The sequence below is a fragment of the Rattus norvegicus genome, chromosome 1 (assembly GCF_036323735.1).
Source record: "Rattus norvegicus strain BN/NHsdMcwi chromosome 1, GRCr8, whole genome shotgun sequence".
In the NCBI taxonomy this organism is placed as follows: Eukaryota; Metazoa; Chordata; class Mammalia; order Rodentia; family Muridae; genus Rattus; species Rattus norvegicus.
The window spans coordinates 83,385,747-83,408,201 of record NC_086019.1 but is presented as its reverse complement, the minus strand read 5'-3'; the positions used below and the strand labels follow the sequence as shown (position 1 = coordinate 83,408,201).

Sequence of the window (22,455 nt, the reverse complement as noted above, 5' to 3'; positions counted from 1 at the left end):
AGCAACCTACTCTACTCTGCTTTCTGCTTCAGGAATCTACCAACTCCAACACTTTACTCTCTGTCTTCTCCTGTAGACAGATGCAAGCTAAAGTGGGAAGAATGGTTTCTCACTTCCCATAACTGCTTAGGTTTTGGAAAGAGGACTAAACCTGGGTCTCATACACACTAAAAAAGTATTGTGCCATTGAACTACACCACCACTACCTCACTAGGGGATTCAAGACAGGGCATCTACCACTGAGCCACATACATACCTCCTCTAGGAAAAGGTGTCTATCACTGAACCAATTTCTCGGTGCCTTAATGGAGGATTCTAGGCAGTGGCTCTATTCTTAGATAAAGGCCAAGGCCCTCACAAAGGAAATTCTAGGCAAGACCTCAGTTTCAAACCACACCCACAACTCTCACAGCAGATTACTAGAACTTAGCTCTGAAACAAGATCCAACTCAGACATCAGAGCAACTGTAGCCTGACACTCACCCAGTGACTTCCCTCATTTCATTGACAATTTTTTCTTTGTTTTTCTGCACATTCTCCTTAGATACCCTCAGCAAATCTGTCACCATGCTCGGAGTGTATGAATCAGATAGTTTCATTGTCTTATATTTTTTTCTCCAAGTCTCAATGTCATCTGAAACAAACCAACATCAAGGAAAACATATGGCAAGTTAGGATTATTGTGGGAAAATTGTGCTAATGAAGGTTGATTTTAAGCTTGACCAGATAGTCTCTGGGCTCCGTGAAAAGTAGAAGAGTCCTTTCTTTGACAGGTTTTCTCCTTCTCTGAACTTGTCTGGAGAATTCTAAGCCCCACATGCTCACCTCAACCTAAGGAATGCCATGTAGTCTCAATTAGGTTATAGGACCAATTTTCTTATCCTCAAAAAACATCTTCACCCAGGACCTGAGGTAACTGAAATGTTACCCCATGCTAATGGTACATTCCAGATATCCTAAGCCATCCTGGATGTCCTGACCCTCAATGCCCCAAAACTTTTTAATCCTTAAATCACCTTAAGTAAAATGAAACTTCATATTGACAAGCAGGTCCTAGTGTGGTCATTCACTGTATATAAAAACAGGGCTTCTGAACCCCATGTTCCACATCTCTGTTCCCACTGCCTCCATGTGGTATGTATTGGCCACCAGTCCATGAGAGTGTGGAGACCCACTTACTGTGTCCATTTATTTCAGGGATTAATAAACTATTTCTGTAGACCAATCCAGCTGGCACACCACTTGGTGTCATCAATAAAGAGGTTATGCATTGCATTATGCAATGAAGCCTATGTCTTACTATCTATCTTCATAACTGCACAAAGAAAAGAGAATGTCTCTTTTTCTGTATTAACTTGTATTGTCTGAAGATATGGCTGATTTAGGTGAATAATAAATATGTCTTGATAGAAGAAAAAGGATTGAAGAAAGAGTGATCCAGAGACTGTCCCACCTGGGGATCCATCCAATATGCTGCCACCAAACCAAGTCACTATTGCTGATGCCAAGAAGTGCTTGCTGACAGGAGTCTGATGTGGGTGTCTCCTGAGAGGCTTTTCCAGATCCTTAGTGATACAGATGAAATGCTTACAACTAGTCATCAGACTGAGCACAGGGATTCCAATGGAGGAGTTAAAGAAAGGACTTAAGGAGCTGAAGGAGTTTGGTACCCCACAGGAAGAAAAATATATCAACAATCCAGACACTCAAGAGCTCCCAGAGACTAAACCAACAACCAAAGAGTACACATGGAGGGCTCCATGGCTCCAGCCACATATGTAGCAGAGGATGACCTTGTGGAACATCAATGGGAGGAGAGGCCCTTGGTTCTGTGAAGACTCGATGCCACAGTGTAGGGGAATGCCAGGGCAGGAGGCAGGAGTGAGTGGGTGGGTTGGGGAGAAGCCTCACAGAAACAGGGGGAGGGAGGGCATAGAAGGGTTAGGGAGAAGAAACCAGGAAAGGAGATAACGTTTGAAATGTAACTAAATAAAATATCCAATAAAAACAACAATATTGGGAAATGGCTCAGCACAACTCATACTGCTCTTTCAGAGGACTGAACTCTAGTTCCCAGTACCCATGTCATAACCATCTGTAATTCCAACTCTATCGAATCCAATGCCTCAGTCTTCATCAGGCATCTGCACTCTCATAAACAGTCTAACACAAACACACATATGTAACAATAATTTTTAAAAACAACCTCAAAAAAGGGGGGGGAGTAGAAACAGGTAAAGCCAAATGTGACTCATGGCTACAATCTCAGCACTTAGAAAGTTGAGGCAATGGGATCCTGAGTTCAAACCTCCCTTGGGTGATAATAGTGAGACATTATCTACAGGAAGAAAAAGACAAGCTTTATACTATGTCCCCTTTAAGGAATCCTGTTCTGAAAGCAGAGTGGTAGAGAGGTCCAGAGAGTCCAGTGTGGTAAATAGCAGAGCTCAGACTAACAGAATCACCATGCTATATGCTAAGCCACATACCATTGTTTATCCAGGACTGAATAATGAAGGTGGATGCCCAGGTGGAAGAAATGAGACATCCAGCTAGTACAAGAATGTTCCAAGAAAAGGAGGAAACAGGAAGAAATGTCCTCAACAGAATCTGAAATATGACACCTTTTTTGAGGCGACAGGTAGACAGTATGAGGCTTCGTACTCATTCTCTTGAGCTTGATATACTGCAATGTGGACCAGGTGTCCCTAAGATATAGCACTGCCAGTTCAATCCCATGATCCCTTGCCACATTTTGCTCACACATCTACCTCCACAGTTGTCTTTGTTGAAGAGAGGAAAGTGCATGACAACAGGTCCTGTTTCCCCTCTGAGGATGTAGCAGCTCTTCGGGGATTTGGCCAACTCCTTCAGCTGATCTTCACTCACTTCAGGAAAAGGGATTTTATGCTGGTGACAGTAGTCTGCTGTGACCCTGATGGTCTGAGAAGGGGGAAAATAAGTGGCCATGAGAAACTCTGCAATCTCAGCAAAGACCTCAGGAGTAGGCTGTAAAGTCCATAGTTGTTTTGGCTTTGGTTTGTACAGAAGAATTCATGCATTCAATGAAGGTCAAAGAACAGTTTCTGCAAGGGTTTAGAATAACCTTGTGGTCTGTATGAAAGACAATGTACTCAGATGAGGGGACACCCACAGATATTCAGAACAGTCAATCTTATTTTCTCCCTGAGAGGCTCCTAATTTTTATAAAATTTATTTATTTCTTCATTCACTTTACATCCCAATATCAGGAGCCCCAATCCGTCTCACACTTCTGCTTTCTCTCCCCATTCAGTCTTCACCTCCTCCTCTGAGAAGGTTACACACACACACACACACACACACACACACACACACACACACACACACAAACCTGCTGCACATCAAGTTACAAAGGACTAAAGGTACAGTCTCTCACTGAGAAAAGACAAGGAGACCCAGTTACAAGAACAGGTTCCATAGGCAGACAACAAATTCAGACAGTCCCTGCTCCAGTTGTTGGGAGACCTACATGAAGATCAAGCTGTACATACATCTTGTACATATGTTGGGGGGTGTCTAGGTGAAATCCATGCTCACTCTTTGGTTGGTGGTCCAATCTCTGGTAACCCCCAGGGGTCCAGTTTGGTTGACTGTGTTGGGCTTCCTCTGGAATATCTATCCTTTCACATCTTTCAATCCTTCCCCAAACTCTTCCACAAGACTCCCAGTACTTCATCTAACGTTTGGCCATGGTTCAGATAATCAGAACCAGCCAATCTCATTTCCTCTCTGAAAGACTCTAACATCTACCTCACTGGGAGAATTAAATGGTGATAGACAAAAGTCAGTTTCCATTACTGAATAACAGAAAAGGAAAGTAAACAACTGAACTCCTTTTAACTAGCCTAATTGCTACAATGGAAGTAAGTCAGTCAACTTTTCACTGCTGTAGGGAACACCCAAGACAATCAGCTTCCAAAGTAAAAGGTTGGTTTGGGGTCACAGGCTTACAGGTTCCCGGCTACATAGTAGGGGTGAATAACAGAGCAAAACTGCTTACGTGACAAAGTCAAGGAGGAGAAAGAGAAAGGATCAGGTTCTTTGAAAGAATGGGCCCAGTGAACTAGAGACCTCTGACCAGACCAGTGGTTCTCAACCTGTGGGTCACAACTCTTTTGGTTTGAGTCGCCCTTTCACAACGGATACCTAGAACTCTCAGAAAACACAGATATTTATATTGCAATTCATAATAATAGGAAATTCTAGGTATGAAGTAGCAATGAAAATGTTATGGTTAGGGGGTCACCATAACATGAGGAACTATATTGAAGGGTCACAGTATTTAGGAAGGGTGAGGAGCACTGCACTAGTTGCATCTCCTCAGAGTTCTAACACTCCCCAATCTCTACACCAAAGGACCAAGTTCTGAAAACATAAGTTTCTGGGGTACACTTCAGATCCAGCTATAGCAGCTAGCCAGAGAAACATAAATGTAAAATATTAATCTTTACCCAACATCAATACAGTTAAGAAGTTACAGAAATTTGCCACAAAGCCTTATGATCTGAGGTTAGGCAAATATACATATACTTTTATGGTTTTGTATGCATTTCTTAAGAAATGTCTATTATGCTAGTGTGGGTTTTAAAGACATATATATTAAATGCACTTACTTAGTGTCATCAAAATACAAGTTAGGAGATCCAACATGAGTCTGGAGGATTGAACTCAGGTTACCAACATGCACCTTTATCTGTTGAGTCATCTTGCCAGTCTGCAAGAATCTTCTAGATTTTTTAAAGTATGATACTTATGTGTGTCCATGCATAATGTTGGGGAAATGCATGCATGCCTAAGTGGCCCGAGACCACAACTGCCCAATACCCACTTCACAGTCATACCTTGAGTTTCTTCCTTCACAGCCCCATCTCTGCCCAAGGCCATCTCAAAAACATAAAAATTTCTTTTCAATTACCTCAAATGGGTCTCCAGCACTGAAGTCAAATGAGAGGATGAGATGAGCTTCACGCACAGGAGTCAGAATAAGTGGGTACGGAGTGTTGATGGCAAGACCAGCGTCCACCAGATGGAGAAACTCCCGGTTGCACATGGTCTCATCTGCAATATTACCTAAACCCAGGAAAAGAACTTGTCTAATCTGAGGCCAGAATGTAGGTATAGGATGTAGTTTTTGCAAACAGAGCTGTTGTCTCAGAGAGGTGAGCAGGGACCCAGGTCCAGCTAGAGTTCATTTCTGCCACTGTCTAGACATGGTTTGAGTGTGCTACTCAGAGTGTTATGCACTTGAAGCTTGGTCAGGAGTGTGAAGTGTAGGGATGGAGGAACCTTTAAGAGAAGGGACTTAGTGGAAGATGAAAGCATCAGCCTAGAAAGGATTTTTGTTGCTCATTGAATTAGCTCTGGAAAGAGCAAAGTATTTATTCATTTAGCCCTATCCATCCATGACTAGGTTTCTTGTACATGTGGCTCCTCCATCACATTATGTTGCAACCACTAGCACTATAATCCAAGGGTGAACAGATGGGACCACCTCATCTTCAACTTTCATCTTCTAATGTTATAAGTTGAATAAATCTCTTTTCTTTATAAAGTACGCAACCAGGAGTATTTTGTTATAACCACTGACCACTGAAAACAGAGTAATATAACGTCTCAAGGCATGTGTACAGCTGAGATTGTAGAACTCATATTCCTAAAGAACTCAACTTTTCCTAAACTACAAAGGCATCAAGGCTCACAAAGATGTTCATAGTAGTAGGTAATGTTATCACAAAAGAAGGGTGGATGAACTTAAAATATGTGGGGATTGGTATGGTCTTGAAAGAGGACATTATACAAGAAGACAGAAGGTTAAATCTTTTAAGGAGCCTTAGAGTAGTCAAGAGGCTCATGTCCATTCTTATGAATGAAGGATGTCAAATCATGAAAGGAGAAACTATGATAGATGTCCAAATCTATTCATAGTCAGAGGAATATGCCAACATGTGAAGAACATTACCATTCCTTCTGCTGATATTGAAAAGACCTCATGTCTCTCACTGTGAACCACTAAGATGGAGAAGTTCCATCACTCTGTCCAGCGAGTACCCTCCTATGTCTAGCATTTACAGGAAATGAATGAGCTAAGTTCAGCCCATGTTCTCCACAGCCTACTCCAGCCCATGAGGGATTAGAAAAATGAAAAGAGGAGATTCTCACCGTGTTTATAAAGGAAGTTGTAAACTGTTCCCCACTGCCACTCCCAAAGGCACATTCCAGTTTTTCTCACAAAAGTTAGAGCATCATAGAATAAATCTACATGCAGAAACCAAAAGTTACAAAGTAAGCATCATAGGATGGCACATGCTGTCATTCCTCTGCAATCCTATGGTGAAGCACAGAACTTCAAGGTGACAAGTTTTAACTGAGTGTAGAAGACCCACAGATGCAACCCAAAGATAGACAATCTTTCTACTCTGCCTGCCTGCGTCTCTTCCCCCTTCCCTCCCCCTTCTCTGCTTCCTCACACTCCTGCTATAATAAATAGTACATCCTCAAACCATGAGTCAAAATGAAGCAATCTAATTGGCTTCTGCCATGTACTTTGTCACAGGGGTTAAAAAAAGTGTAATGGACACCAGTGGGACAAGAGAGGAGGAGTTTGATGGTGCTAGCATTTACCCCCAATCCAGTTCCCGATACTCCTCAAGCTGTATGTGATGGGCTCTTGTGGCTTCTTCAAGTAATCCAACAGATAGTCCAGAAATTGCTCCTTCTTCTCTGGGGAAATCTCATTCCAATTCTGGATGATCTCAGCCATCTCTTTGCCAAACTCACCTGCCTCAAGAAACCAAGATGATTACACACTGAGGAAAAACCTGTACCACCTGCTGACAGCCACTGTTTAACCAACTCTATCTAACTCTTATGAAGACCTGGCAGTGGATTTTTCATAGAGCAGTTTCCTCTGAGAAAAAAAAACATTCCATCATTTAGGGAAGCCAATGAAAACTCAGGAAATACCAGGGCATCAGGGCTTAGTGGCATACACATTGAACTGTAGAAGGGGCAGTGAAGGAGAAAAGAAGGCCACAACTCTATGCAGGCCACCTGCCTGTTTGCTCTAACCCCCCACCCCACCACCACTCCCATTTCCTCATGCTCTCCACCTGATTAACATGCTCACAGTAGTTGGCAAGTATGTCCTCATGCACAAACCTGTCTCAGGACCCAGGGCCTGCTGCATGACACAGAGCTTATCCTTGATGCTAGGGTCATCCTGATCTATGGCATAAGCCATCAGTAAATCCAAGAACATTTCATCCACATCCATTTGTTCTGCATTTGAGTATGTCACTGTTTTAGCCCCTGTTAAGAAATAAAAATACCAACAATAAGAGAGTGGCACTACCATAATTGCTCTCCCCCACAAAAATCTCATCTGGACACTGCTGTATGTACCCAGTACAGCTTCTACCTGTTTTACTTGCAAAGACTCACAACAACAATTCCTTAAAAACTGCATGGTCCTCCTAGGCCACTAGCATGTACAGGACAGAGGCCCACCTCCCTCATTCCAAGTGGCACAGGAACACTCAAGATAGGTTTCTTAACCTCCCACATTACAGGTTTCTGAAACATTATGGATCTCTCTCTCTCTCTCTCTATCTCTCTCTCTCTCTCTCTCTCTCTCTCTCTCTGTGTGTGTGTGTGTGTGTGTGTGTGTGTGTGTGTGTGTGTGTGTGTGTACATATGTGGAGACCCTTTTTCTATGACTTTCTTTACCTTGTATGAACATGGAGTTTATTAATTCTACTCAAACACTAGGATCTGATCAGATCTTCAATATCCACTAATATGACACCAATTCTAATTCCACCAATGATGGAGGACATAGGGACATCCTGAAGATTTCTTGGACAGTCAGTCTACCCTAGTAATAAACTCCATGTTCACATAAAGTAGAGTCATAGAAGAAGATACCAGATATCATCTTCTGGACTCTACACATGTACACATGTGCAAATATATACATGAGTCACACAAACACACACAGAGAGAGAGAGAGAGAGAGAGAGAGAGAGAGAGAGAGAGAGAGAGAGAGAGAGAGAGAACATTGAGCAGTTGAGGCAGAAACAGCACTCCGGAATGTGACAGTAAGCATAACTGTGACATTTTGATACCTATGGTTGACTTATGCAACTTCTTATCCATGCCTTCATCAGTGGTTCAAAACAAATTGTGTACTTACCTCCTCTATGCAGGTATTTTTTCTTCAGTTTTTCATGCATGTCCTTGAAATAGTCTGTAAGAAGGGGAAAATGCACAATTTTTATCTGTACAAGACAGACTCTGGCTATGGTGTGGGATGTTTTACTTTTCTTCTTAGGTATTTAGCACAGTGTTTCATATTGACTGGACTGGTCTCAAACTCACTACATAAACAAAGATGTCCTTGAACTCCTGGTCCTCCTGCTGGGATAACAGACATATACTGTCTTAAGTTCTGTATTAAGTATATCCAAGGCAAGTTTCTCTATAGCAGTTCCTTTGTAAGACTGGCCACATTAGGCTGGAGCTTTACTGATACTGAATCTCAAGACCTAACTCCATGCCTCCCTCCCAACTCTGCCTCTAGTGAACCCACATTGGTAACTTGGGGCAATACACACCACTACAAAACAAGGCTCTTTCTTCTAAAGAGCAAGTCTAATTTAACTACTAAGAAAATAAAATATGACCTAACTTCTAAATCTAGCCAATGGATACAAAGAAATATTCCCTTTTTCCCCCTTTCTCTCATTCTTTCTTTTTTTTGGTATTGTTTTGTTTTTTTGAGACTGGGTTTCTACCTATTTTTTGGCTGTCCTGGAACTCTCTCTGTAGACCAGGCTAGCCTCAATCTCAGAGGATGACCTACCTGTACCTCTGGATTGTGGAGATTAAAGTGTGAGCCATCAGGCCTGATTCTAGACTCATTGAATTTGCATTTAACTAACACATGATAAACGTCATTTTCAAGGAGCACTGTAAAAACAAAAAATATGACTTGGCTATAAGTTGGTATTATGTGAAGAATCAATTCTAAGGAGTATTATATTTGAGTAATTATCATTACTTTCAGCAGCTACACTGAGGCAGGCAGCCTGGGAAGTCAAGAGATTCTTGTGTATATAATTCTCCTTCAGAAAGTTCTTTGCTTTTGCTGTAACTAGGACCTTGGAGAAAGAGATTTTTTGCCTTATTCAGGGCCTACACCAGGTCAGCTCACACAATATCATCAAACAATTGCCCAGCACTGTGGCACTAGATGAAGTCAACCATTTTTACCATGAAAGCTAAGGAAATCCGCAGCATTCCTGCCCACCTTCTTTAATCAAGTTTTAGGTACCCACATATATTCCGAACATTCATTGTTTCCTCTTAAATTTAACCTTAAACTGAGTACTCACAATAGGAACATTTTACTTATTTTTCACCTTCTGCCATTTGTGTGTATGTGTGTCATTGATGTAAGCCAAATTAGGGGGACATAGGTGTGAGAAGATAGACATCCAATGTGTGTATGTTGTGTGTGGGGGTTACTGTTTACCCTAGGAATTATCCTCTGGTGCTTTCTACATTATTCATAGATGCAGGGTATTCAATAAAATACAGAGCAAATCAATATGACTATATTAGTTCCTAGTTTGCTTAAAGGGTTCCCATGCCTCTGGGATCTTAGGTTGGATTTACAGGAAGGCTGTCATGCCCACCTGATATTTACATGGGATCTGGAGATCCAAACTCCGGTTTTCAAGCTTGCATGGCAAATGCTTCAACCACTAAGCTACCGCTCTAGCTCTACATCTTTAATTACCCCTGCCCAGAATGTGCCCACTTCTGAAATGCTTTCCCAAATAAATACTCACAACCTCTCTAAATGAGTGGTCACATTTTTTGAAAAGGTCATCACTTTGTAGTCAAGCCTGAATCTACTTCTTTATACTGGTAATAGGAGAGGCCTCGCTCATGTCACCCTTGGCTGTGGGTTTTGTTTTCAGTCACCAAGATGCAAATTCATTCTGTATGGTTACATTACTGGTGTTATATATTAGTCAGGCATTATTATTCTAGACAGGCTTTGCTCTAAGACCCATACACACAGTGGGTCATTTAAAATTCATCTCTAACACATGAGGCTGGGTATACTATTGTCTCCATTACAATAGACATTGTTTCAAAGAGGATTTGGCTTGCCAAACCATATATCACACTAATCAAAGCTTTGATGTGGCTCCAGGAACAAACTGCCATCCAGTCCTACATCAATGTTCATTGAATAGTGAAAGCAGCAAAAGAAGTCAGCATTCTCATGGCCCACTTGCTATCAAAAAGAAGCTTAAGTTGGAGACTGGAGAGATGGTTCACTTTCAAATGACCCAGGTTCAATTCCCAGCAGCCCTATGACAGCTTAAAACAACTCTAACTCCAATTCCAGGAATTCTGATGCTTTCCTCTGGCCCCTGCAGCCACAAGGCACACATGTGGTACATAGACAAACATACAGACAAAACACCTATATGCATTTAAAAAATGATATTTGGGGGTTAGTTTTTGTTTATTTTGTTTTATTTCAGGTATTTGTTGTTTTGTTGATTTGTTTTGACAGAGTCTTTCTATGTAGTCCTGGCTATCCTGGAATTCCCTATGCAGAATTAGTTGGCCTCAAACTCATAGAGAACTTCTTCCTTGCCTCCAAAATGCTGGGATAAAAGGTATACACCACTATGCCTGGCAAAACAAATAAAACTTTGAATTCAAGTGATTGTACCGTCCATTCCTTGGGATTGTTGTATGGATTATGTAATAGAACAGATAATAATTGCTAAGGTCTCCTGGTGCTTTTACTGATCAGGCATCATGCTGAGCTGTCTACAGGAATTCACTCTCTGAACCTTTACAACCACTGCTGTCATCATCAGTGTGGGGTGGACATTGCCACTGAGGTACAGAGAAGCAGGGTAACAGAGGTCGCTTATAACTTAGGCTCCCTTCACCATGCTACTACACAGCCATTCTGAGTGCCCTCATGGAGGCTTAAGAGAAAGCAGTCATGTCAAGACAATGGCAATACTTTCCTCTTCTGTCACAAGATAGAAAGTGCAGAGACGTTTCTTCAAAAGAGATATCTCTAAGATCAGTACCTGGAATCCCCTCAAATACTTACCCATAATAAATGCCTTATCTTCTTTAATATCAGCAAGGGCACTTCCCCATAAACCTGTTAAAAAAAGAGAAAAAAAACTAAGACTTCTTTTAATTGATGTGAACCAATAGGGTTATGTTATTGCATTTCAGCCCTGTTGCTGTAATAGACAGAGGCAGACATGAAATGTGTATAAAAGTCATGGGGTTAGCAGTTCTATGCTCTAGACAATGGTAGCTCAGATCCTGTAAATGGTAATCAGAGGAGTTATAGCCAAACTGAAAATATATAAAAACTATTATAAGACCCTACTTCACTGACTAGATAGATGAAAGTGCCAGTTTCAGAGGAAGATGATAGGGAAAAGTACCAGTCTTGTCTCTGTTTCTATCTATGCAGAACAAGGCTTCAGTGATGGTCTTCAGAATGTATCATAAAATTATAAGCTGACTGGCCATAGTTATGTACACCTATAATCCTAGAACTTGGATGCAAAAAAATAAGAGTTCAAGACTACCCTCAGTCCCATAGTTTTAGTTCAAGTTTACAATGAAATACATGAGACCCAGTCTCAAAGAACAGAAAATATTATTTGGTAAATAAATAAATATATACCAATCTTTGAAAACCTAGGACGTGCCAGTCCAGGACTACTGTTTTAGAGATAACATTGCTGTAACTCCCACAGCCACATTCAAAATCTGTTTATCAGAACCTGTAACCTTAGATTGGGGAATCTCCTAGAACATTTAGTAATTGGCCAGGTACCCAGCATCTCCTTCAAGATGCTTAAAGTGTTACTCTGGAAGCCCAGACACCTACCCTTTTTCCCCTAGCAATGAAGGAGTAGGGCAAAGCTACAATCTCTGGGAGGTCATTCTTGCCCGATATCAACTTCCCATCTCGACTGAACTCCATCTGATCCCATACTTACCTCTCAAGAAAGTCAAGTCTCTCTCAGGCTCAGGTCTAACCAGTTTTCCATTTTCAAATCTGCTTCCAAACTCTGTGATGGGGACATAAGCCCTAAGTGCAGGATATCCAGCATGATGAGGAGTGAATTCAAACCAGGAATCTGAGAAGGAAAAAGGAAGGTAAACTACAAGCTCTGAGCCTGAAACAGTAGATGCTGGATGTGGGAGCATGTGGAATGCCAACCAAGAGACTACAATATAGCAATGAACCAATTGATCTCAAATTATTGGGGATCCATCCCCATATGTCTAAGTGTCTATTCAGATGGAAACAAGTCATTATTTCAAGAGAATTCAGGATGTTTGGGAAGAGTGTAGGTATTCACATATTCTTCCCTAAATAACTGTCTTCCTTATGAGGGAAAGCCATCCTGTCCTAACCAGTACATAGCTCAGAAGAGACATGTATAGAGGAGATAAGGAGGAGGGGACCTCTTGATTAGCCACCAAGATTAGTCAGGTCCACTCTGATAATCAATGGGGTGACAGATGTTAAGACCAAATTAACCTTACCTCTGGACTGCCAGGGGAGGGTCTATGGAAACGAGAAGGTTAGCTGTTTGCACTTGAGAGGGAAAACCATACAAAGACTATGCTGATAAATTTCAACCTTCAACCTGACATAGCACAGATTACCTGCTAAAAGGTTTTAAATGACTAAGAGGTCACGATATTCTATGGGCATATCAGTGGGAATATTTCTTGATTTCTGATATGGAAAAATCCAGACCATTGTAAGTATCACTATTCCCTAGACAGAATCAATATAAATGGAAGTAAAGCCAGCCCAGAACGCACAAGAAAATAAGGATCCACATATCTGTTCTTGATTGTGGATGTGATATGTTGTATTCCTGACTTGACTTCCATATAACAATGACCATAACCTGGAATTGCAAACCTAATGAACCCTTTGCTTCCTAGTTTGTTTTTCATGACATTATCAAGGAGCAACACCAGTTGGAAAGAAATGGAACAATAATGCTAGGAACTTCTGAACTTTAGGATGCTAGGGTGAGAGAGCACCTGGAACATTGCCTGATGGATACTGAGCAACAAGGGCATACTCATCAAACAAATAAAGACATTTTATATTAAGTAAATTGGATAAAAAGGTCTTGACAGCAGGGCAAAGACTGTGGCTTGAAACACAAATGGAACTCTAGGAAAGCCAGCAGCACTAGGGTCATTATTGGAACCATTGAGAAGATGACAGGTAAATAACAATAATGCCACTGCATATCTAGCTTTGACCCCTCACCTATCCCACATTATAGCAGCTTGCTTCATCACCTAAAACAATTGTCAGCCCTCTGATGATTTCTGAGACTGCTTCGTTTGCTCTTTTATGATCTGAGCATCCTATCCTGAAAGCCCCCTTTCCATAAATCCTTGGCTCCTGGGCTTCCCAAGAGGCAGTCTAGGGGAAACATCCACACATTCCACCTGTCTATACATACATTCACTGTTCAGTGCCTTCCATTCCCTTGCCATCTCCACTCTGCTCCAATTTTTTGCTTACTTTGAACTTTTTTCTCCCTCCAATCATCCTGAAGGTCATCATCAATGGCTGCAAAGATGGGATAGGGCAACACTCCTTCTTCCACTTGCTTCTTGAAGCCGGACAAATTTGAATCATGAAGCTTTGAAGAAAAAAGCACCATCCAGATTGAATGGGGAAGAAGCACACAGTTTAGAGGAATACAGTTTTGTCTTTCCAAACTGGGTAGAATCCTTGTACACTGTGTACCTAGTTCCGGAATATAGTTCTTTCTTTCTTCTTCATCTAGAAAGCCTACTTCCACATGTGTGGAAGTCAGAGGACAACTTACAGGAGTCAGTACTCCATCAACCATGTGGGATTCAGAGATCAAAATTAGACCTTCAGGCTTGACTGTGGTGTCTTCCTTCACTGAACTATCATTATACCCCTCTGTTCTTACTTTTCAGTATAGAGAACAGACAAAGTAAAGTGAGGAACCCTTAAAAGATGTGAGTGGATAAGAGTCAGAAAGACCACTTCAGAGGAAAGTAGTCTCACAAGGTTAGAGTGAACACAGAGATAATGTCCCTATTTATCTGGCTGAAAGTCATCCTCCTTCAAGAAACAGTGCTAATCTGCCTCTGCCTCAAGGCACTGAACACCAGTATTATGTCCTCCATTTCTGTGAGTTTTACTATCTTTGATGCCTCAAATGAAGTGGAATCATATGAATGGCCTGTGTCACTTAGTATAATGAAGGGACCAGATGTCATATAAAGTATTCTTAATACTCACCTCACACAATTAAAAAAACATGAGAAGAAACAAAAGAAATTTCTGCAGGAGATGAATATGCATAGTACTTTGATTATGAGATACTTCGCAGGCAAGTGCATGAGTTCAAACTCATCAAAATGTGCTTGAAATATATTCATGTGTTGAGCTCTTTTTCAGTTATATTTCAACAAAGCCTTAAAAAATATGTTAAACTGTGAGAGTTAAGGAGGAAAGAAGGGGAAATGGAAACAGACTTGGGGAAGAGCAAGAGAGATCAAAGTATGGGGAAGAAAGAGAGGAGTTTGGAAAGAAGGCTTAGAGATTATAAGCATTTTCTGAGGACCAGGGTTCAGTTGCCAGCACCCATGAGGGAGCTCATAACCAGCGGTACATAAAGTTCCAAGGAATACAGTTCCCTCCTCCAGTTTCCATGCATGTAGCACACATAAATACAGGGGGGCAAAACACAAATATGTAAATAAAATAAAAATAATTTTAATGGAGAGGAGAGAGAAGAGTATGATTGACACAAAAGATAGTAAAAACCAAAAATGAACAGAGAGGAAGGCAGAGACAGATGGGGGGTGGAGAATACTGTAGGTATCTTATCCACTTTGACATTTTTAAATAACATCTGTTACCCTAAGACCGACAGTCTGGAAGGAATCTAATAGTATCATTGGAAACATCCAATTTCTTTTCTCTTTTTATGCCAATGTCACAGTCCAGGCTGTTTGTCCCTCTGATTTCTAAGAAAAGAACAATGTTCAACCCCATCCAATCAAACTATAAACATGAGAAGACATTCACTGGAGAAAGAACTCCCTTGGGAATGACTCCCCAGTGCTATCCTCACTCTCCTATGAGGAATGTACCCATGAGGCATTCAATCTGGTGGTCACAGACATTTGGATCATAATAGCCATCTGATTTGAATTAAGCTCATCAGGTGCTAGCTGGCTGGAGGGTCTGAGGTAAAGAAAATTGTACTCTGGGGCTGGGGAAAATATTTCCCACTAAGAACCTGGGGATTAGAACTAAATTGAGAATTCACAACAGAGAAATCTCAAATGGCTGAGAAGCACCTAAAGAATTGTTCAAAGTCCTTAGAGATCAGAGAAATGCAAATCAAAATGAACCTGAGAGTCTACCTTACACCAATCAAAACTGCAGGTGACAACACATGTTGGCAAGGATGTGGAGAAAGAGGAACACAACTCCACTGCTGGTGGGATTGCAACCACTCTCGAAATCAATTTGGAGGTTCCTCAGAAAATTGGAAATACACCTACCTAAAGACCCAGAAATAGCGCTCTTGGGAATATACCCAAAAGATGCCCCACCATGCCACCAGGCACATTTTCCATGACTTTTATAGGGGCCTTATTTGTGATAGCCAGTAGCTGGAAACAACACAGATGTTCCTTGAGAAAAGAATGGATACAGAAAATATGGTTCATTTACACAATGGAATACTACTCAGCTGTTAAGAACCAGGGCATCCTGAGTTTTTCAGGTAAATGCATGGAACTAGAAAATACCATCCTGAGTGAGGTAACTCAGAACCAAAAGGTTCTGTATGGTATAAAGGTCAATAAGCAAAAGGTCCCAAGTAAAGACACCTCAGTCCCACTTGGGACAGAGAAGAAAGCAATCACAAGGAGGGAAGGGCTAGGAGAGGGAAAGAGAGTTGGGGAATAGGGAAACATGATACAGTATTGTGTAGGGAGAAAGGAATGAAGACCTGAGGGCGAGCAAAAGAATGGAAACAGGCGACCTCGGAAGGAAGGAGGTTGGGAGGACACTCTAAAATATACCAGCGACCAAGGAAATGGTAGGATCTCAGGACACAAAGGAGGGACCTTAGGTGAAATGCCCTACAGTGAGGAGAGGGAACTTATTGGACCCATCTCCAGCAGAAAGAGTGATCATCAAGTGAGGGATGTGGCTGCTATCCCACAGTGAATGCTCTGACCCATAATTGTACCTGTCTGAAAAAAATGCAGTGATGGAAATGGAGAAGAGCCTGAGGAAAAGAAGGTCTAGTGACAGGCACAAAGTGGAGGCCCTAAGACCCGACATGATTACTGAAGCTATGTGGCATTCACACAAAGAGACCTATAATGACTTCCCTCCGAAAGACTCCACAAGCAGCTGAAAGAGTCAGATACAGATATGTGCACCTAACTAATGAACAGAAGCTTCAAACCCTCTGGTCAAATAAGGGAAAAGCTGGAGCAGGCTGAGTGGAAGGGTGACTCTATAAGAGAGCCAGCAGTCTCAAATAACCTGGACCCCCGGGATCACTCAGACACTGTTTCATCAACAAGGCAGCCTTCACCAGCTGAGATGAGGCCTCCAACACATATACAACAGAGGACTCCCAGGTCTGGGTTGAGTCAAAGAAGATGCACCTAACCCTCTAGGGACTGGAGGCCCAGGAACTTTAGAGGTCTGGTGTGGTGGACTGCAGGGAGGGACACCCTTGTGGAGACATGGACTGGGGAAATGTGGAACTATTCAGGGTAGATCAGGAGGACTACAATATCTGGAGTGTAAAAATAAATAAACAAACAAACAAACAAACATGGAAATGCAAAAACACCATTCTTTCTATAGTAAAGAATAAAATATCAATATGAAAAGAGAGAAAAGTAAATTCAAAATAAGAAGTGACTAATGACAGAGATGGAGAAACAGGTTCCTCAGAATCTCTTGTCTTTGAATGTTCCTAGATGTAGCCAATAATTTCTACTTATTTTACTGCACAAAGGAGTCAGAGCCTGATTTTTCTACTTACAACCAATTAGCCCTGAGATATTTTTAGTCTGGAGGAAAAAGATCTAAGTGCACAGATTTGGATGATGTGAAAGAGAAGGGTGGTCAAGTTGTTGGGGATGCCCCATTTTCTGGTAGGAATGACTTACCTCTCTGGTTTGCCTTGAAACAACCAAATAGGCCCAAAAGTCAGTCAGGGAATAATTCTCCCTCCTTGATGCCTGGATGGCTTTGTCCAGGCTCTCATCAAAGTGCCACTCATTCTTCTCATACCGATGTTTCAGCTCCTCTTCCATCCCTTGCATATTTCCATTCTTGGTATAGAATGAAGACAGTGCCCTGGGAAGAAAGAGAAGTGAAAAGTTCAAAATCAGAATAATGACCCATAAAGTTAGAGAGGGGAAGAGGCAGGATGATATTGATTAAGACAATTTCCCTGGTGACAAACAGGGTAAGGATGATTAACTGTCATAAAGGAAGTGAAAGGGCTGGAGTACATGGACAGCTCAGACAGCCTACATGTGATACTTCTACTTAATATATAGGCCAATGAGAACAAGATGAAGAAATGTAATGTTAGAATCTAGGAGACTGCTGTTCTTCCCATGTCCCAGACCCAGTCAGGCACCTACTAAGAGCATAGTCTATTAAAATCTAATTAGCATATTGCCAAGTTCCAGAATATCTCACCTGGAGAAGGGGGTTTACATTGAAGACACACATCCTGCTCCCTAACTGCATCCACAATTGGGAGTCACAGGCTGCACCCTGCCTCATGGTGAAACCTTTTTCTGGGACTTCCAAGAACCCTGATTCTGGCACGTGAGTTCTGACTTCTGCTTCATGAGGTCCCTTTTATCAATTCTTGAACTTAGAGCCTGAACTACTGGGATTCTCTTTTTAAAAATTCCCCCAACCCGCCCCCTCACCAATGAGTTTGGGGCTTTTTCACACTTTTTCTTCTATTTTGATTCAGTATATCTGGTTTTATGTTGAGGTCCTTGACCTACTTGGACTTGAGCTTTGTGCAAGGTGACAAAAATTGGTATATTTTCATTTTCCTACATACAGACTGCCAATTAGACTGGCAACATTTATTGAAGATGCTTTCTTTTTACCATTGTATATTTTTGGCTAGCAGCATTCAGATGAAGATATAGAACTCTCGCTCCTCCTACACCATGCCTGCCTGGATGCTGCCATGCTTCCACCTTGACAACGATAGACTGAAACTCTCAACCTGTAAGCCAGCCCTTATTAAATGTTGTTTTCATGAGACTTGCCTTGTTCATGGTGTTTGTTCACAGCAGTAAAACTCTAATGAAGACACAAATCTTTCACTTGTTTGGTTAGAGTTACCCCCAAGACATTTTATATTACTTGTGACTATTGTGAAGGGTGTTGTTTCTCTGTTTTCTATCTCACCCTGTTTATCATTTGTGTAAAGGAAGGCCACTAATTTGTTTGAGTTAATTTTATATCCGGACACTGTGCTGAAGTTGTGTATCAGCCGTAGAAGTTCTCTGGTAGAATTTTTGGAATCATTTATGTATACTGACATATCATCTACAAAGAGTAATACCTTTACTTCTTTGCCAATTTGTATCACCTTGATCTCCATTTGTTGTATTGCTCTATCTAGAACTTCAAGTACTATATTGAATAGATATGGGGAGAGCAGGCACCCTTTTCTTGTCCCTAATTTAATGCTTCAAGTATCTCTCCATTTAATTTGATATTGATTGTTGGTTTTCATATTTTTATATTTGTTTAGGGATGGGCCTTGCATTTCTGACCTCTCCAATACTTTTAACATGAGAGGTGTTGTATTTTGTCAAAGGCTTTTTCAGCATCTAATGAGATGATCCTGTGATTTTTTTTCTTTGACTTTGTTTAAATGGTTAATTACATTAATAGATTTTTGTATATTGAACCAACATTGCATCCCAGGGATGAAGCCTCCTTGTTCGTGGTGACTAATGGTTTTGATGTATTCTTGGATTCAGTTTGCTAGAATTTTTTGAGTATTTTGCACCAATATTTATAAGCTAAATTAGTCTGAAGTTCTTTTTCTTTGTTGGGTCTTTGTGCGATATCAGAGTAATTGTAACTTCAGAGAATGAATTAAGTAGTATTCTTCCATGTTGCCTGTCTCATTCCTGAGTCCTGAACTCTGCTGACATCTCTGTGTCAATAGCATTTGAACTGGGTCCTCAATCTGTGGCACTGTTTGAGAAGGTTTTGGAACATTCAGTCAGTAGATTCTTGCTGTAAAATGCATCATTGAGGATGAGCTTTGAGGCTTCAACCTTTACTCCAATTCTCTCTACTTTGTGTTGGGGTTGAAGATGTGATGTCTCATCTTCCTGCTCTAGCTGCCTTCTACTATGCCACAAACTTTCCCTTTGAAGCTAGAAACTCAAATAAACCCTTTCTTCTGTGAGTCATTGTGGGCATAGTATTTTATCACAGCAAAAGAGAAGTAACCCATATAGTAATGTATGATGAAGTTCTAATGCAACAATCCACCTCAGTGTTCCCTTAAAGCCCACACCTGGGACTGAATCCCAATCCTATACAGCCAAGCAAATAGATTTTTTTCAAATGAACATCTGTCAAATTTGTGACAATTGCACCATTTATCTAGCTTTTTTTCTATTGCTGTAATAAAATGCTAACAAAAACCAACTTTCAGGCGAAAGATTCTTTTGGCTTACAGTCCACATTATAAACCATTGCTGAGGGAAGATAAAGCAGGAACTCTGACAGGGAAGAGTTCATAAAGACTTCATGGAAGAGTGCTTGAACTCCATGGTTTGCTCAGCCTGCTTTCTTATGTAAACAAGGTCTAAAGTCCAGGGGTGACACTGTCTGCAGTAGGCTGGGTCCTCACACATTAAACATTAACCAAGAAAATACCATCATAGAATTGTCTACATGCCAATCTGATACCCAAATGCTCAGGTGAGGGGCCCTCTTTCCAGGTGACTATGATTTGTATTGAGTTGACAAAACACAACCAGAACAATCATCTTCATAATTAGCCATCAAATGGAACAAGAATATCATTCTTAGTTTAAAGAAGCAGGAAGAAGCTAAGTTCATCATCACGATCAGATAGGTATCTAAAAGAAACTGTATTTATTTTCAAATAACCTACCATCTTTACACTGTTAATTTTCTTTAGTGAATTATCTTTCTAGCCCTTGTGATATTAATCTTCCTTTCAGTTTGACATGGTTTAGAATCATCCAGGAGACACATCTATGAGTGGCCTGAAAGGGCATTTCAGGGAAGTAGGAAGATGCACCAAACAGTGGTTCTCAACATTCCTAATGCTGTGATACAGTTGTACAGTTCTTCATGTTGTGTTGACCCCCAACAAGAAAATTATTTTTTTAGTTCATAATTGCAAGTTTGCTAGTTATTAATCATAATGTAAATATTTTTGGAGATTTACAAAGGCATGACAAGCTGCAGATTGAGAACTCTTGACCTAAATGTGGAAGGCACCAATCTATAGGCCTGTGTCTTAGATTGAATAAAAAGGATAAAGTGAACAGATTGCCATAATTCATCTCTCCATGCTTCTTTCATTCTTTTCAGCTTTCTTTCTATTTTTAATTACAAGTATACATATATCTGTGTGTTGGTATTTGTGCACATGAGTATAGGTGCCTCCAGAGACGAGAATACTGTCAGACCCCCTGAAGAGTTATAGGTCATTGTGAAACCACTTGACATGGGTGCTAGAAACTGAACTCAGACCTTCTGGAAACAAGTTAAGTTCCATCTCTCTAGACCCCCTCTCTGCGTAAGAAATGAAGTTACACTGTGACAAGCTGTCTCAAGATCTTGCTGCCATGTTTTCCTTACTATAGTGGACCACACATCTGCAAATTAAACAAACCAAAAACCCTTTCCTTCCTTGCGTTACTTTGGTTGAGTACTTTCCACAGAAAGGACAGAAAATAATTGAGTACAACAGGTATGTGTCTGAAGGAACTGCCTCACCATTAAGTACTACGTTCCTTCTGTTACCTCCATGTATCATTCATTCTCCACACATTTAGTTCAAAACCTTGTATAACTGTATCTGTTACTGAAAATGTCCAAGGTTAACAATGTCTGCCCTGGGCTCAGAATAAAGCTAGAATGCATGAGCCCTTTAGAGTAAGAAATTCCTACACAGGTTTAACACAATAGTCTCTCATAAAGACTAAAATATCATAGGGGTTGTATTCCATAAACCTAAAATATAGACACTGCTGTTGAACCTGTAAAACCCTAGAAATGCTGAAGCAGCAGAGTGAGAAGCAGAAGGAGATAAATGTAACAATAGAGATGTTGATATGAAAAATTGCATTATATGCTGTTATGGAAATATAACAAACCCCTTTCTGTTGTACAATTGATACACTATCTGAAAAGGAACTTTGGGTCTGGGAAAAGGCTGAATAAATAAAACTGCTTGCTATGCAAGTATGGGACCCGAGTTTGAATCAAGAATACTCATGCAAAAAGTATGCATGCATAACATGCCTCTATCTGTAGCAATGGAGAGCAGAAACAGGTGGATCCTACATGCAGTCTGGCCAAAACTGTCTACTTGAGGCTTGTGAAGAGGCCATGTATCACAGCAATAAGAACAGATATGAACAGAGGAAGACACTTGATGTCTGCCTTGCTCTAACCTCAACATGTCTCCATGGGAGCGTCCACAGCCCACACAACCCAACACCCCAGACAAATCTCTGGGTATCTATGATGGTGTTCACAGAGACATTTAAAAAGGGATAAGAAGACACCCTTTGAATGCTATCATACCACTTCTCAGACTGGACCCAGATTGAACACATAGAAGCTAAGCTGAAAATCAGCACACTTCCCTCTGTTTTACATAGGGCCCTCCCTGCCATGACAATGTTCTCAAACTGAAAACCAATGTAAACCTTTCATTCTCTAAGTTGCTTTTTGCTGTTATTTTGTTACATTAAGAGGAAAGAAAATAAAACTGAGCAGTACAGAACAAATCCTATACTGAAATATCATACCATGGAGCATGAAATAAACAATTATATTTGTCTATTTAAGAAAAGGAAAATCAAAGGCAGCATGTATTTGGTATCTTGAGGATACACCATCTTATGTTGATAGTAGAAACCATTATTCCCTCTCCTCCAAACACAACACTTACCATGTGGATCCAGAAACCCCTGCGAGGTATGTGACAGCATCCAACAGGCCAAGTTCTTTCATAGCACTCAGCATCC

At 40.9% G+C, this 22,455-nt stretch overlaps 1 protein-coding gene across 1 annotated transcript in view; it reads right to left on the bottom strand.

The window, feature by feature from the left end:
- Pla2g4c (phospholipase A2 group IVC) overlaps positions 1 to 22,455 on the bottom strand; it is a 96,326-nt gene that overhangs the window by 3,141 nt on the left and 70,730 nt on the right. Inside the window, exons 9-15 of the mRNA NM_001393690.1 lie at positions 8,234 to 8,287; positions 7,201 to 7,350; positions 6,664 to 6,819; positions 6,202 to 6,297; positions 4,958 to 5,112; positions 2,772 to 2,943; positions 484 to 634 (exon numbers count right to left, since the gene is read on the bottom strand). Of these exons, the coding sequence (NP_001380619.1) occupies positions 484 to 634; positions 2,772 to 2,943; positions 4,958 to 5,112; positions 6,202 to 6,297; positions 6,664 to 6,819; positions 7,201 to 7,350; positions 8,234 to 8,287 (934 nt within the window). The remainder of the gene's footprint in view (positions 1 to 483; positions 635 to 2,771; positions 2,944 to 4,957; positions 5,113 to 6,201; positions 6,298 to 6,663; positions 6,820 to 7,200; positions 7,351 to 8,233; positions 8,288 to 22,455) is intronic.